Source organism: Nilaparvata lugens, chromosome 9 (assembly GCF_014356525.2).
Source record: "Nilaparvata lugens isolate BPH chromosome 9, ASM1435652v1, whole genome shotgun sequence".
NCBI lineage: Eukaryota > Metazoa > Arthropoda > Insecta > Hemiptera > Delphacidae > Nilaparvata > Nilaparvata lugens.
Genome location: NC_052512.1, coordinates 17,022,978 through 17,040,446, shown reverse-complemented (window position 1 = coordinate 17,040,446; position 17,469 = coordinate 17,022,978). Strand labels below are relative to the sequence as shown.

General features: G+C 36.2%; 1 protein-coding gene across 1 annotated transcript in view; it reads right to left on the bottom strand.

The window, feature by feature from the left end:
* Positions 1-1,087: 1,087 nt before the first annotated feature.
* Positions 1,088-17,469, bottom strand: part of LOC120353060 (facilitated trehalose transporter Tret1-2 homolog) — a 78,318-nt gene continuing 61,936 nt past the window's right edge. The window contains exons 4-7 of the mRNA XM_039435572.1: positions 16,103-16,384; positions 9,267-9,590; positions 7,535-7,649; positions 1,088-2,290 (exon numbers count right to left, since the gene is read on the bottom strand). Of these exons, the coding sequence (XP_039291506.1) occupies positions 1,785-2,290; positions 7,535-7,649; positions 9,267-9,590; positions 16,103-16,384 (1,227 nt within the window). The 3' untranslated portion in view covers positions 1,088-1,784. The remainder of the gene's footprint in view (positions 2,291-7,534; positions 7,650-9,266; positions 9,591-16,102; positions 16,385-17,469) is intronic.

Below are 17,469 nucleotides of genomic sequence, written 5' to 3'. Positions count from 1 at the left end.
AATCAAAATACCTAGATGAATAATTTTATAACAAGCCCTTTGGTGGAACATGAAAGTCTTTCCATCTCTAACTTAACAAACGTGTTTCGTTAACACTATTTGAAACCTTGTCAGGTCTCCATTCTTGTAGAATATAGGCTGTGCAAAGGCTGAAAATAAACTTTCTACTGGTGATATTTTTCAGTTTTTCGATTTTTATACCATCAAGCGATCAAAATGAAAAAGTTTTCCAAGGCAAACATTTTTTCGATTATTACTTCTTGAGATATGAGCGCCTAAAGTTTAGATTTTTCGGACAGAACATTTCAAATTCGGTGAGAGATAAATCCATGAAATTTAGAGGATGAATCCTTCAAAATAAAGTTGAATGAAAAGAACATTTTTTTAATATCAATTTTTGAGAAAGTTATTCAATTTACAAAATGACCAACTATAAGTTGAGTTATTTTTGGTCATTTTTTGTAAATTGAATAACGTTCTCAAAAATTGATATTAAATCAACAATATCATGAAGAATTCATCCTCTAAATTTTATGGATTTATCTCTCACCGAATTTGAAATGTTCTGTCCGAAAAATCTAAACTTTAGGCGCTCGTAATCAATAATCGAAAAAAAATGTTTTCCTGAGTAAACTTTCCCTTGATAGTAAACAAATCGAAAAACTTATCCCCAGTAGAAAGTTTACTTTTAGCCTTTGCACAGCCTTCGCATAAATGCGTCAAGTTCATAGGTAAAACAGTCAAGTCTTTTCACCTTCAACTCAATAAAGTTTTCATAAACAAATATAGAACACTGCTCAAGACCTAGAGAGGTACGTACCCATACTTGAAGTATTTGATTACAAAACCCTTGATGAATATTGTAACAAGCCCTTTGGTAGAACATGAAAGTCTCTTTATCTCGTTTATCGTTAACACTATTTGAAACATTGTCAGGTCTTCGTACTTGTAGAATTTGATGAAAAAGCCCTTGATGAAGAATTGTAACAAACCCTTCTGTAGAAGCCAAGTCTTTTTCGTTAACTGTGTTGTTGAAAATGTTAGTTACTAATCATACTTTATTCATCATGAAGAATTGTTCTTTCCCTTTGGTAGAACGTGAACATAACAGTCTTTTTCGTCAGGCAGCTGTCATACTTTAGTAGCCTCAAATAGAACACTGCTTAAGACCTTGAGAGGTACCCACACTTGTAGAATTTGATTATTAAACCCTTGATAAAGAAGAAGGTCACTATCATACTTTGTTCATCATGAAGAATTGTCCTTTCCCTTTGATAGAACATGGAAATAACAGTCTTGTTCGTTAGACTACTGTCATACTTTAGTGACCTTCTTGTGAGCTTAGCTGGTTACAATTTTTTTCATGAAAAATAGAACACTGCTCAAGACCCTGAGAGGTACCCACACTTGTAGAATTTGATTAAGAAACCCTTGATGAAGAAGAGGGTTACTATCATACTTTGAACATCATGATGAATTGTCATTTCCCTTTGGTGGAGCATAAATGTCTTTCCATCTCCAAATTACCAAACGTTTTCCATTAACAATGTTAGAGACCTTGATAGGTACCCATACTTGTAGAATTTAATTAAGAAACACTTGATAAGGAAAAAGGTTATCATGAAGAATTGTCCTTTCCCTTTGGTAGAACGTTAAGATAATAGTCTTTTTCGTTAACTGTGTTGCTGAGAAGCTTAGTTACTATCATACTTTGTTCATCATGAAGAATTGTCGTTTCCCTTTGGTAGAACGTAAACGTAACAGTCTTGTTCGTTAGACAGCTGTCATACTTTGGTAGCCTCCTTGTAAGCTTTACTGTTGTAGATGGCGGTGTGCTTGGCGGGCAACTCGTGTTTGTTGTCAGTGATCATTGGGATCATGGGATGTTGTTCCTCCTCGGAAGCGAGCAGGTTCTTGGAGTGATCAGGCTGCTCGACTAGCAGACCCGATCGCATGATTATCTGAATCATGGAGCCGGTCTGCGTGACGCGACGCACGGCGGGCGACTGGCAGCGATGCGTGCGTCCGTTGAGCACATCCTGGATCTCCTGTAGCGTCATGCCGCGTGTGTCTGGGATGGTCAGTGCAATGAAGATCAGACCGAAGAAGCAGCAGAACGCGAAGAAGAAGATCGGCGAGTGCCGGCCGTACTCGTCCGACACGATCTTGAAGAATTTGGTGAGGATGAACGTCAACAGGAAGCAGAAGGAACTCACCACGGACGAGGAGAGGGCCTTCACGTTGGGTGGGAACATTTCGCCCATCACCGCCCACGGCAGGGGTCCCAGTCCTGCAATTAATCCAACAATTATTAGGAATTTCAGTTAACCAACTACTGGAATCAATGAATCAATAATTTTATTCAATTCAACACAAAAATACGTAAAAGAAATAAAAGTACAAGAAAATCACAATAAAAAATAAGCTTCTAATAAAATACAAAAACAGGAATCAATCAATCAATAATTTTAACACAAAATACATGAAAGAAATCAAAATACAAAAAATCACAATAAAAAATAAGCTTCTAATAAAATACAAAAACAGGCTTCATGGTGGGTTGTGCTGGAAAGGGAAAAAAGGAGGAAAATTACCTAGCCAACTATGGCTTCCCATGTAATAGGAAGGTAGAGGGTATAAAAGTAAGGAACGAAGGGTGAAGAGGACTGAAAAAAGGAAAAAATGGAGAAGAAAGCAGGAAAAAGAGAGAAAAAATATGAACAAAAATTGTAAGCGAGTCCACTTTCAAAAAATGTATCTAAAAGAATAGGCCAATAGTTATTTGTATATCTAGAGTGAAAAGTGCTGTTTTTTCTCCCTGAGGGAAAAGTTTGAAGCAAGAGGCGAAGCCGAGGGCTACAATTCTACTGAGGGAGAAAAAACATTTTTCACTCGTGATATACACAACATTTTTCCTTCACGTACATTTTTATAAAAAATGCAAATAAAATATTTTTTAAAAACGTACGTGACCAAACAATGTGTTACAACATAATCTGAAAAGTAAACAGAAAAAGCTGGCTTGTAATCACAGTTCTCCGTCGACAGCGCTATTTGTCGGCAAAAGTTGTAACAACAATGGCCGCCACAACTACAGCTATGATGAAGTTCCCGTTTCAAATTCTATAAGTTAATAAGGAATATTCGTTGGCTGGTATTTTGAATAGCATGGAATATAAAAAAAATATCTATACATTTTTTTAGTATAGTGATATGAAGTTTGTAATAATTTAAGCATACAAACATATATTTCATACCGTATGTTGATCAAATCTGGTTGAGGTATTGAATTTATTTGGCTCAATGACTGACTACTCTATATGCTTCCTCATCTGAGCTTAGACCTTCTTACCTATTACATTGTAAGTTTTTAAAATAGAGATGCTTCACATGTTATTTAAATGGAGTCACTAGGAAATTTTTCTGTTCTTTACTACCAAGAGCGAAAAAGTGACACTTTAGTATTATGTTTCAGGGAGTAAAGTAAGTACTTTAGACAGTAGGTGGAGGAAAACAATCTTCTATTTTTCTACTATATGGAAATAATATTAAGAACAGAAAATTTTGTGAAGTGAACAACTAAAAGACTGCTTATCCTATTTTGGGCTATGTGTGACCTTATCTGAATTTGGGAGAGGAATAGCACAAGGTTACCTTATTTTCATCTCCCTAACATTTTTGATGATGTACTTATTATATGAATCAATAAAGAGTAAAGAATATAGGAGAGAGAGAGAGAGAGTAGAGTTGTGTTTGTTCGCATCATCGACAAGAGAGAAACGAAACTAGGGAATAGCTTGCTGATCATTATAGAATAACAATCATTCATCTATTACCTCTCCAATGATCTAAATGGCAACATTGGAAGTACACACTACAGTGAGGCCACGTTATAATGGCAGTGTTTGATTAGCAATCCTTGTCTATCATTCAATAAAGCGGATAGCCCTCTCCCTTTCTCGCTTTGCTCTGTTGCCAGATCGTCTTTTAACAATGTCAATTAACAAAATATTTTATTTCAATCATGAAAATCTATATGAATAAAAATCTGGTGTGGTACACTCACACAACTTTCCTTGCTCATTGATCTATAAGGCTCATTAACGAGGATAATTTAGGGAATAACATTTTCCCGATTGGCAGCTAAATAATGAAAACTACGATTATACTATTGTGATTGTGTTCGGAGTACATTTTCCTTTGTTTGAATTTATTATGAAATTTGAGAATTTTTTAAAAGTTGTCAAAACAGCTGTTCTACAAATATAATATCGACATGTGTTCTTTTGAATAAACTGCTCTACCTACCTACCTCAAGTACGAGAAGGAGGTAAAAAAGTAAATTTCTCAAGGATGGGGTGGACCCCCTGTTGATTTCTCAGGGAGGAGACTCATGCCAGTTAATATAGCTGATATATAACTATACAGGGTATGAATTTGAAAAAAATCGGTCAAGTCATTTCTGAGAAAATCGTGATAGAAATTTAACAAAATTCATTCTTCTCAGGAATATTACGGAGCTCCTGCAATTTTCCCAGAAATGAGACTCATGTCAGTTGATAGGGCTTATAAATAGCTATCTAGGGTATAAATTTGAAGAAAATCGTTAAAGCCGTTTTCGAGAAAACCGTGAACAACATGGTTTTTTTCTAGCCATTATCCGCCATTTTGAATTGAATTTTATTGAATATCTTATTGTCGGATCCTCATGGTATAAGGACCTTAAGTTTAAAATTTCAAGTCAATCGGTTAATTAGGAATGGAGTTATCGTGTTCACAGACACACACACACACACACACACACACACACAGACCGACACCCAAAAATCATGTTTTTGGACACAGGGGACCTTGAAACGTATAGAAAACATGAAATTGGGGTACCTAAAATTTTTTTGGAAAGCAATACTTTCCTTACCTATGGTAATAGGGCAAGGAAAGTAATGAAACGTATAGAAAACATGAAATTAGGGTACCTTAAATTTTTTTGGAAAGCAATACTTTCCTTACCTATGGTAAAAGGGCAAGGAAAGTAAAAATCGAGCCTCAAATTTTGACATTCAATAACTTTTTTATGTGTGCACCGAATTTGATGACTTTTTTTCAAGTTGTGTTCGTTATGTTCATGACCAGGTATATGGCCTATCAAATTTATAATCCGACTCAGGACTCTTTTTTACGGTCCTTCAAAGTTTGCAAGTAATCCTTATGGTAGAAGATTTGTGAACTGGCCAGACACAGAAATAAAAATCAGATGTTATAATGATTGCATCATACGACAGCCGTCGGTAGATAGTAGACAAGAGTGTATGCTGCTCCATAACCGCCCATGTAGCCTATTTTATTCGAAACGCCTAAAAACAAAATGACTGTTCTGTGTGTAACCATCCAGCAGTGCGGCCTCAGGTTAAAGATTTACATGATCTAAAGAAATTGCTTTGTTTCGAATAATTGTGCTGTCTTCGGTGTTCAGAATTAATTGATTTTTGAAAAATTATTTATTTTGCAGTTGGAAAATTATCTATATAGATAAAATGCCGCATCGCGCCTCCTCATGTGTGCATGTAGCTAAAGTTTTTCATGACATGCGTTAAACTATTTGGCGGTACGAAGTTCGCCGGGCCAGCTAGTTTATTACAAAATTATTGAAAAATAAAATTTCTTGATTAATAAAATCTGATTGATAATTTTAAACGAGAATTAACAGTTAATATGTCATCAATAAACCTGTATCAGCTACCGTCTATAGAAGGCATTGACCAGAGAGTGGATCGGCAACGTTGTTCTCCTATCTTTCTCCACTGCCATTATAGCGTGGACCTCACTATAGTTCCCCATTCCTATCTTTCTCCACTTTTTCATTTTATTTATTTCATTGAATAAAATATTTTTATTCATTTCGCACACAATACAAGTGTTATATTTATTATTTTACAAAGGCGACTTTCTAGAAGTATTTTGAGCCTAGGTGATGGTGATGGGATGAATGATAATATAATGAAGGCAGAGTTGTGAATGAATAAAAATTATAGGTTATGCTATCCATTTGAATTGATTTGAGTCCACTTTTATCCTATTATATTAAGCGAGCAATTTCTCTATTTATATATTTTGGTTATTGTTATATCTGGTTATTTATTTTTAACGGATCTCGAAAACGGCTCTAACGATTTTTACGAAATTTGGAACATAGTAGGTTTATGATATAAAGATTCGATTGATCTAGGTCTCATCCTTAGAAAAACTCGCTGAACGACATTAAAAGGATAATTCATCCTTGGCTGAAACAGCAGAGACTTTCGTCGCCTGTGGATAGTAAAAAGTGAGCGAGTGATTCAGTGAAAAATCAAAATATCGCATCCCCGAAATTCATAAGATGACGTATAGCCAGCTGTGAAATATATACACGATCATTTTAGAGAATTGTGTTCTGTTTATCAATAAATAAAAATAACGAGCGAAGCTCGGTGCCCCGATATTACATCTTAACAAAATCTGGTGTGGTACAATCACACAACTTTCCTTGCTCATTGAACTGTAAGCCCCGTTCTTAAACGAGAATAATTTAGGGGAATAACATAGGTAATGACGATTGGCGGCAACATTTTATTTGAAAATACGATCAGACTTCTGTATATGTGTGTATATAATTGTTTTCAGAGTACTTTTTCCTGTGTGTAAATTGTGAAATTCGAAGATTTTTTAAAAAAGTTTTTCAAAACAGCTGTTCTACAGATGAAATATCTCGACTATGTGTTCTTTTTATGAACTACTCTACCTACCTACCTCATGCACGAGAAGGAGGTTACAAAGTCCATTTCTCAAGGATGGGGTGGACCCCCCATTATTTTCCCAGAAAGGAGACTCATGCCAGTTAATAGAGCTGATAAATAACTATCCATGGTATAAATTTGAAGAAAATCGTTAGAGCCGTTTTCGAGAAAACCGTGAAAAACTTGGTTTTTTAGTAATTATCCACCATTTTTTCCGCCATTTTGAATTCAATTTTATTGAATTTCTTATTGTCAGATCCTCATGGTATAAGGACCTTAAGTTTAAAATTTCAAGTCAATCGGTTGATTAGGAATGGAGTTATCATGTTCACAGACATACATACATACATACACACACACACACACACACACACACACACACACACACCACACACACACACACACACACACACACCAACACCCAAAAATCATGTTTTTGGACTTGGGGGACCTTGAAACGTATAGGCTAGAAAACTTGAAATCGGGGTACCTTAATTTTTTTGGAAAGCAATACTTTCCTTACCTATGGTAATAGGGCAAGGAAAGTAAAAAAGAATACATGCAAACATCATCTATGTTTAAGGAGATGCCTACAAGGTGAAACCTAAGCAGAAAATATTTTCTGCCATTATAACGTGGACCTCACTATAGTACATTTCAGAGCATTAGATTCTCTTCAATCTGATGTATTTTTTTAAAAACTATTTCATGTTTTCAGCTTGAATGTGGGGGGAGAAAGCTAAGAGAACAGAAATCCTCACCTATACAGAAAGAAGCCATGAAGAAAACCATACTAATGACTGGAATCAGTTCAAACGCTACTGAACCGTGTCCCTCCTCCATGTCGCTCAGTACGAAGTAGATTCCCAGAGCACCCTGTGAACAAAAGCCACTGTGAACAAAGCCGCTTCTGAGGTCTTGAGAAGCATTACCTTCGTCACAATATACAACAAATGCCACACATGTCCGAATGAAAATGTCCGAATAAATAACAAAGAGAGAGATAAAAAAAAGATAAATAATAATAAGATTCAAATTCATTTATTTTCCATAAAATAACACAGATTGATAAAATAATAAGAGGTGCACGTTTCTTTGTGTAATCAAGATTTGTGACTTGAATTCCAAAAAAAAACGTAATTATTTGAGACACCAACATTTTAATATTTATAATAATTATTTGACATAATCTATTTGTCAACCCAATTTTTGCAGAAGAGTAGTATTTGGTGGTGAATAAGTTTCATCAAGCTTTCAATACAAGTTCTTCATTGCCAAGTTTTTAATTATGCAAATTTTTCATTTTGTCACGTTCTCATTAGGCCAAGTTTTCCGTTTATCTAGTTTTCAGTTGTCAAGTTTTAGGTTTGTCAAGAAGTCAATTTAATAAAGTTTATAGTTCTTCAAATGTACGTCAAGTTTTCAATTTGTAAGATTCTCATTTCGTCAAGTTTTCAGTTCGTCTTTTAGTGCGTCAAGTTTTCAGATTGTCAAGTTCTCATTTCATCAGATTTTTAATTAACCTATAGTTTTCAGTTTGCAAGATTTTGGTACATCAAGTATTCATTTCAGTTTGTCAACTTTACACTTTGTCAAATATTCAGTTTTTTGTGGTTTGTGGTGTGGCAAAAAATAGCACACCACGACTGGGTCCTCAAACTTGAAATCTGCAATCTCGAACCGCCGGCAAACACACATTGACGCTGGTTACACACTGGGCGGTTTCTGCCGCGGCGGCGGCGAAACTGCCGTCGCCGCCTCGAAAAAAAGTCGAGCATACACATTCTTCAGCGGCAAAATTACCGCCACGTATGATCAGTAGCCAAAATAATTCTTGTAGTTCTTCATCTGAAATGTGTTGTGACTTCTCTGTTTCATGAGTGTTCAGTTAATTGTATTTTGCACATTTTGTCTCACAAAACTGGCCTCTGTTCTATGAATGTGATTAACAACTCATTGTCTATTAACTCACTCATTTTCTCACACTCGTCAACCACAAACATATAAAACAATAAATAAATGTTATAGACAACTCACAAACTTTACAACTAGACACAAATTAAAAGGCTGATTTTCAAAGACCTCTGACTTGGAGCAACTGGGAAGACGACTGATCAGCGACGACGCTAGACAACCGCCAAATGTGTTAACGCCCATTTGGTCACGTACGCCACTGCGTAGACAAGAGCGGCAAAAACACCGCCAGCCGCAGTGGCAGTGGACGGCTGCACAGCTGCCGCCAACGGCAATATAGCCGCGCGGCGTTTCTGCCGCCCAGTGTGTAAGCTTCCATTTAAGTCTATAGACTACTGCTAGAACGGCGGCGACGGCGAAATTACCGCCGCGGCAGAAACCGCTCAATGTGTAACCGGCTTAACTGGCCTGAATGAGAAATATACTATCGAGCTACGCTTACACACGTATGGAATTCGATCAGAACGAACCTAATCTATTCTACCAGAACAAACATAACCTAACGTAACCAGATCTAACCTGTCCAATAGCAGCGCCAAGGGCGGACAACAGCAGCGGTATCTTGATTCCGAAGAGTCGCGTGGCGATGGGCGTCAGGATGCTGGAGAAGAACTGTGTGCCGCCGACCAGCATTGGTGCGACGCCCGTCGGCAGACCGGACGCCTGCTGTGGCTTGCTCGAGTCTTCGAGTATCGATTGCGTGTAGAACTGCACCACGTTGATGCCGGTGAACTGCTGGGCGAAGATGAGGCCGCACGAGATGAGCAGGGCACGACGGTTGCCCTTCACCATCACCAGGTCGCGACACGGTGACGACTGGTCTTTTGTGTCGTCAAGCAGTGCCTACAACACACAATCAATCAATCAATCGAGACATAGATATTAGTCAAGTGACTATCCTATATATACTATTAAACGAGCAACTTCTGTTTATTAGTCATCATTATAAAGTGGACCTCACTACAGTGAAGGGAGAATGGAGAGAGAGAGAGAATGTCACTGAGGAAAGAACACAGTGATTTATTCTTTTTTTTCTGTGCTCAAGTTATACTTTATGGTTTAATACAAGTACATCATCAAAATGATAGGGAGAGAAAGAAAAAAGGTAACCTTGTGCTATCCTTCTCCCAAATTTAGATAAGGTTACACATGGTTCGGAATAGGTTAAGTCTTGTGGTTGTTCACTTCACAAAATTTCCAGTCCTTAATTATTTTCACAACGTAGATTTTTATCCTATCCTATACTATTCAACGAGCAACTTCTGTTTATATGTTTAGATGTTTGGATGTTTGTATTTCACCGGATCTCGAAAACGGCTCTAACGATTCTCACGAAATTCAGAACATAGGTTTATAATGTGAAAATTCGATTGCACTAGGTCTCATCCCTGGGAAAACTCGCTGAAGGACATTAAAAGGATAATTATTAATCATCCTTGGAAAAACAGTTGATAATAATTATTTCGTCGTCTGTTGGTAATGGAAGTGAGTGAGCGAGTTCATGTGTGTAGGACTGTGTCAAAATTATTACTCAGCTGTTGAACTTTTGTAATCATTCAATCAGGTACTTAGTGCCGCTTGCAAAAAAGCCGGGTTATTTTTCAATCCTGATTAATTCCAGTAGATCCATCTTTTTGAAATGGTCTTCTCTGATTTGGTTCACGTGAAGTTAATCAGGATTAAAATTTAACCGGCTTTTGTGCAATTGGGCCTTTGTGAGGAAAATTTTTGCATTCCTCTGGGAATTAATCTCAATTTACTGTGATTAGGTAGAACATTTCAGTATGAATGTTATTATAATTTGTTCTTTCGTAATACATTTCTTATGCTTTTGTACTCCAGAGCGATGCTCGGTCCCCGATATTAAACATTGGTGCTTGCAATTTATATTGTAGTTCTGATTTTTACTTTCCTTGCCCTATTAACATAGGTAAGGAGTGAGGAAAGTATTGCTTTCCGAAAAAATTAAGGTACCCCTTTTTCTAAATTCCTATACGTTTCAAGGTCCCCTGAGTCCAAAAAAGTGTTTTTGGGTATTGGTCTGTATGTGAGAGTGTGTGTGTGTGTTTGTGTGTGTGTATGAATGTATGTGTGTCTGTGTACACGATATCTCATCTCCCAATCAAAGGGAGGACTTGAAATTTGGAACTAAAGGTCCTTACAATAAGGTCGTTACAACCCGACACGAACAATTTCGATCAAATGCAATTCAAGATGGTTGCTAAAATGGCAAAAATGTTATCAAAAACAGGAGTTTTCGCGATTTTCTCGAAAACGGCTTCAACGATTTTGATCAAATTTAAAACTAAAATTGTCATTGATAAGCTCTATCAACTGTCACAAGTCCCATATCTGTAAAAATTTCAGGAGCTCCGCCCCATCCATGCAAAGTTTGATTTTAGATTCCCATATTATAAGACTTCAGATACAACTTGAGCAAAAAATTTCAAGTGGGAAAGATTGAGCATGAAAATCTCTACAATTAATGTTCAGTAACATTTTTACCTAAAATTGAAAATAAGCTCGAAATTCGAGAAATGTGATTATTCAATTGCAAACTGTTGGCAACTGTTGGTTCTACATCATTCACTACGAAGAGATAGCAGACCTCGTGTGTCTCCAGCGTTATTGTCCTGTCATCAACTGGCTCAGATCTTTGAATAGTAGACTTGAGATGCGCGTGAACACTAGCAACTATTTTGGTGATCAATTTTCATAACGGCAAGGAAAGTTGTGTGAGTGCGCCACACCAGATTTTTCAATATATTATTTGGATACATGAGAGACATCCAGAACCAATGAGCCCGTTCTGGGAACATGGAATGTGGTAAATTGTCCAATTCACAATTTAGCAGGTAGAAAGTACCGCTGCCCATGGGAGGAATTTTGATAGATTCTGTACCAGAAACCAGTTCCAGTTCCAAGTTCCTGCCCCACAGTCGAAGCCTGGTAACTTGTGACAGATCAAACTTTCAGAGCTCTCATTGGTCAATTGAATTGTAGTCTGCTTGCTTCTCTGCGCATGCGCTGATAGCTTGTTTACCATAGCATAGCCATAACCAACAAAATGATGTTTGATAACCATTCATTAAATTAATTTTTCTCTATAGAAAATTTGATAGTAATGGAATAAAAGAAATGCACACTTTTCTAAACGGTAAGTTTGTGAAACAGCTTTTCTTCATTCACGCAGCTAGTGTAAACTACACATTGTGATGTAAATCAACTTTATAAGTGCGCGCCAAAAGCTTGAACCAACAATATTGAAATGGGGTTCTATGGGAACATTTTGCACCAGTCACGTGATTGAACAATTTACCACTGGAAATAGAACAATTTACCACTTTTTCGTGTTCCCAGGACGTACACAATTTCTTCATGCTAAATTTCCTCGTGCTTGATACATAGTGGCCCAAAAAACCTTGTATTTTCGGTCAATTTTTTCAGTTTTCAGCTATCTCCGCCAAATCCAGTAATCGGACAGAAAAATTTGCTCTCGCCTTTTTTCTAGATTATATAATTCTAAATAAAATTAGATCATTCGGAACTCTTTATCTCCAATGAGTAGGCCTACTGAGTTGAGATTTTTCAAAAATGAGCAAAATTTAAAGAAAAGATCAACTTTGATGAATTTCAACATCTTCCGATTTTTACCATCTGGATGTATAATTCAAAATCCCTCTAGGCGTATTTCTGTGCTTTAAAATCTGAGATCAGGTAGAGCGTTCTATCTCATATACATTTCCAGGTACACCTGACAACAATTCTCCTTGAAAAACACATAATTTTCAGCTTCAATCATCATCACCAACTACATTGTCCTCACATTGATATTTCGCACAATGACATTTAAGTTCATGAGATTAAGTTCTATGACAATCACCCATTAGATGCACTTCATTTTAGTATTTCCTAGTGGAGAGGCGCGCATAAGGACACATCAAGGATCAAAATTTCAAACACTTATAACTTTTGACACAATGCTCAGATCGCATTACACTTCATTCTACACTACCATAATGCTGATTTCCTACAAACTTCATTTCTCACTTTTCATAATTTTAGAAATCAATTTCTTTTCAATAATATTTGTTGCAATTTTAATCAGATTGAAAAAGAAAAATGTAAAAAAAATGTTTTCTATCAATAACTCCAAACTCCAAACTAGAATCATGGCCTCAGCTTATGGAAAGACAAAGTTAGTAGACAACTTTTATCTATATATATAAAAGCGAAATGGCACTGACTCACTCACTCACTCACTCACTCACTCGCATAACTAAAAATCTACCGGACCAAAAACGTTCAAATTTGGTAGGTATGTTCAGTTGGCCCTTTAGAGGCGCACTAAGAAATCTTTTGGCAATATTTCAACTCTAAGGGTTGTTTTTAAGGGTTTAAAGTTCGTCTTTTAGCATGCATATTCTTCTTCTCCCAATCTTTTAATTATAATTGAAATTTCCATATCATATGTTACTATAGAACTATAATCTAGATAGAGTACCTCTTCGAAGCAGTTGTTAACTGGCAACTAAATTAATAATTTTGTCAGGTTGGCGTTAAGTTGAGTTGACTTTGTTAGGTTGGCACCAAGTTGAAGATTTAAATGCATTTATCGCGGAAAAATTAATTGGGCACTGCTACTTCAATCCTGGGAATATTATATTACTAGCCGTCAGGCTCGCTTCGTTCGCCATATCCGTTTAGCCAGACGTTTAGTCTGGACCCCTGACTCCTTTTGTATTATCCTTAAAATACAACATTTCAAAAAACCGTATCTATACGTCGACGCGAAATTCAAAAAGGAACATACCTGTCGAATTTCATGAAAATATATTGCTGCGTTTCGCCGTAAATGCGCAACATATAAACATTAAAAGAAATGCCAAACCGACGACTTGAATCTTAGACTTCACTTCGCTCGGTCAACTAACTTTGTCTTTCCATAAGCTGAGGCCATGATTCTAGTTTGGAGTTTGGAGTTATTGATAGAAAACATTTCTTTAAAATTTTTCTTTTTTAATCTGATGATTAAAATAGCAACAAATATTATTGAAAAGAAATTGATTTCTAAAACCATGGAAAGTGAGAAATGAAGTTTGTAGGAAATCAGCATTATGGTAGTATATTTTGTTAATTTTAACACACCGATTTTTCGCCAACACGACAACACAGAATGTTCTCTGATGGGTTGATTGGGTTGGCGTATCGACGGCAGCCAGACCTGATAACAGCGCTCACACTCACATTCCGGGACGACAACATGTCACGGTACGATAGGACAGAAAGCTCTATATTTTTTTAGGATTTTTTCTAGACATTTTAAATTGAAAAATTATTTATTAATTTTTAAGATAACATAACAACAGGTCAATGTAACTTATTGAGCGCGAGGTCTACTGTTCACAGAACTACTAGTATAGTATGCTACAATCATCAAAAGCTTACAGAGTTGAAGCAGAGAAAAACCGGGAGAAAATATTACTATGCTACTTCAAGTTATCAATTTTCCTGCCTCATTGCATGTTAGGATCAGTTTGAGTTAGGCTATCAATTGCATTCCTCATTGCATGCAATTAATAATCCACTCGACAGCTGATTTATGATGAAAAATGATATAGACTGATTTTTACGGTAATATTGGCGTATGAAGGAGGCTCCTTTCCCTTTCATATTATCCTTAAAATGCAAACGTTTCAAAAACCTAGTTTATACGTCTACTGTTCACAGAACTATTAGTTGAACACTGATATTATTGACCGAGCGAAGTGAGGTCTAAGATTCAAGTCGACGGTTTGGCATTTCTCTTAATGTTCAAATTTTTATATGTTTATATGTTGCGCATTTACGGCGAAACGCGGTAATAGATTCTCATGAAATTTGACAGGTATGTTCCTTTTTAAATTGCGCGTCGACGTATATACAAGGTTTTTGGAAATTTTGCATTTCAAGGATAATATAAAAGGAAAAAGGAGCCTCCTTCATACGCTAATATTACCGTAAAAATCAGACTATAGAATTATTCATCATAAATCAGCTGTCGAGTAGATTAGAAATCGCATGCCATGACGCATGCAATGCAATATCTCAATGTAACTAGGTAAAATCAGTAGCTGTGTAGACTATAAATTGCATGCCTCATTGAATGCAATTTCTATGCACTATTAAATAGGATGCAAAGAACTAAATATAATAGCTTGTCTGGGCGCCTTGATGTCGTCTGGTTTTCTCGCGCTAAATTCCGAAAGGCGTTGTATGATAATTAAATCTTGTGTAAGCATGATCTGATCAAATAAATAGTTTATGTATCAGTGTAGATGTGCATATGGTTTGTTTATTATTTGTTATTATATTCTTCAATTTTATAGGTTTTGGAATAATTTTGAATTCTCATTTTTGAATTAGGTGTATAATACTATGTATAATTTGTATAATTTATATTTTATTTATATTGTATATTTATATTTTATTATTTTATTGTATAATTGTTTGTATAATTTATTATTGCATGTGTTCGTATTATCTTCATCATTATTTTTCTTTTTTCATTTGTATCTGTACAATTTTTATTGTTAAGGAGACATATTTGGGAAAACCCGTTGTCTCCATTGTGAAATAAATAAATAAATGAACTATTGATTGCGTGCAATAACGCATGCAATTATTATTATTATTATTTTTTTTCAAATCAAATCATTTATTTCGCCATTAAAAAAAACAATCACAAATAAAGATCAAATCAAAAATGATGAACAATAAATTTAAACAAAATACAAGTGTTAACTTAAAAATAAGAAAATAATAATACAAAATCATAAATATCTCTTTACATATGTATATATAATTTACGTATTACATATGGCATCACCAGCAAAAGAATAAACAAATTGATAATAACTAAAATAACATAGTATTGTCTCTCGAACTTTCTCTGCTTTGAACTTGGGCTGTCCTGTTGCCAGTATGTCTTGAAGGAAATTATTAATAACTAAAATAACATAGTATTGTCTCTCGAACTTTCTCTGCTTTGAACTTGGGATGTCCTGTTGCCAGTATGTCTTGAAGCAGATTAGCTTTTGATGTTAGCATTTTTGATACACCAACCCTAACAGCCATTAGCCGTTTTCACACCGATATCTCGCCGACACGACATACAGTCATGATTTACTCTGATGGACAGTATAAGAGGAGGCTGCGGTTTATAGCTGCGCGAGGTCTACTGCTCACAGAACTACTAGTAACGTGGACCTCACTATAGACTTGGTACTCTGGAGCCTCATGTTTTTGAAAAAGTAGAAATATCAACCATACCTTGCCTACATGCCGTTTAAAAGTGTACGGGACGCGTACTATACCTGAATTTCCTGCGCTTCCTTCTCGGCGGCAGCATCCTCATCGTCCGCATAGTTGCGGATCCACTTGATGGCCTTGAGTGCCTCCGCCTTGCGTCCGCGCATCACCAAAAAGTGCGGCGACTCGGGCATCCACCAGAACGTCGCCAGGAAGAGGAGGGGAATGGCGGTGGAGACCATCGCCAGCTGCAGATAGGTGGTCACCGAGCCGAACACGTACTCGAAGAAGAAGCCGAACGCTATGAAGAGCTCGTTCAGCGATCCCAGCGGTCCTCGCGACTCCACCTACCCACCAAACAAACATTTTCATTATTATTAGACAAAAACCAATTAAATGCTGTAAATCGCCCCGAAGACTTCTGCAACTACAAATATTGAGAACAGGGTAAACAGCTAGATGAAAATTCGATACAAAACAATAAGATACATAGAAAATGAATGTGTGCATTTTATCATAGAGAAACAAAAACGTAAGTAGATATCACATGGTATAGGGCGTTTTCTTCAAATTTATACCATGGATAGCTATTCATAAGCCCTATCAACTGACATGAGTCTCATTTCTGGGAAAATTGTAAGAGCTCCGTAATATTCTTGAGAAAAATGGCGGATAATCACAAAAAACCATGTTTTTCACGGTTTTCTCGAAAACGGCTCCAACGATTTTCTTCAAATTTATACCATGGATAGCTATTTATAAGCCCTATCAACTGACATGAGTCTCATTTCAGAGAAAATTGCAGAAGCTCCGTAATATTCTTGTACAAAATGGCGGATAATTACAAAAAACCATGTTTTTCACTATTTTCTCAAAAATGACTTAACAGATTTTTTTCAAATTCATACCCTGTATAGTTATTTATCAGCTCTATCAACTGGCATGAGTATTTTTCCTGGGAAACTGATAGGGGGTCCACCCCATCCTTGAGAAATGGACTTTGTAACCTCATTCTCGTGCATGAGGTAAGTAGGTAAAGCCAAAGACCTTAAAGATGCATAGACTCACATACAGCGCTAGTGTCGTACTTGGAATTGAAATCCGCCATTGAGGGGGCAACCCATAAGATTATTACATACCAATGCCACCAATGCCTTTGTGATCTATTGTATTACAAATATATATAGATATAATACTCGTGCTAAAATACCCCAATGGCGGCCTTCAATTTCAAGTAAGAGCTATCATTGGGAAGGCATAGGCATTGTGGGTCTATATCTCTTTAAGGTCTTTGGGTAAAGCAGTTTATAAAAAGAACACATTAATCGAGATATATCATCTGAAGAACAGCTGTTTTGACGATTTAAAAAAAATCATGGAATTTCACAATTTACACAAAGGAAAAATTACTCTGAAAACAATAAATTATACA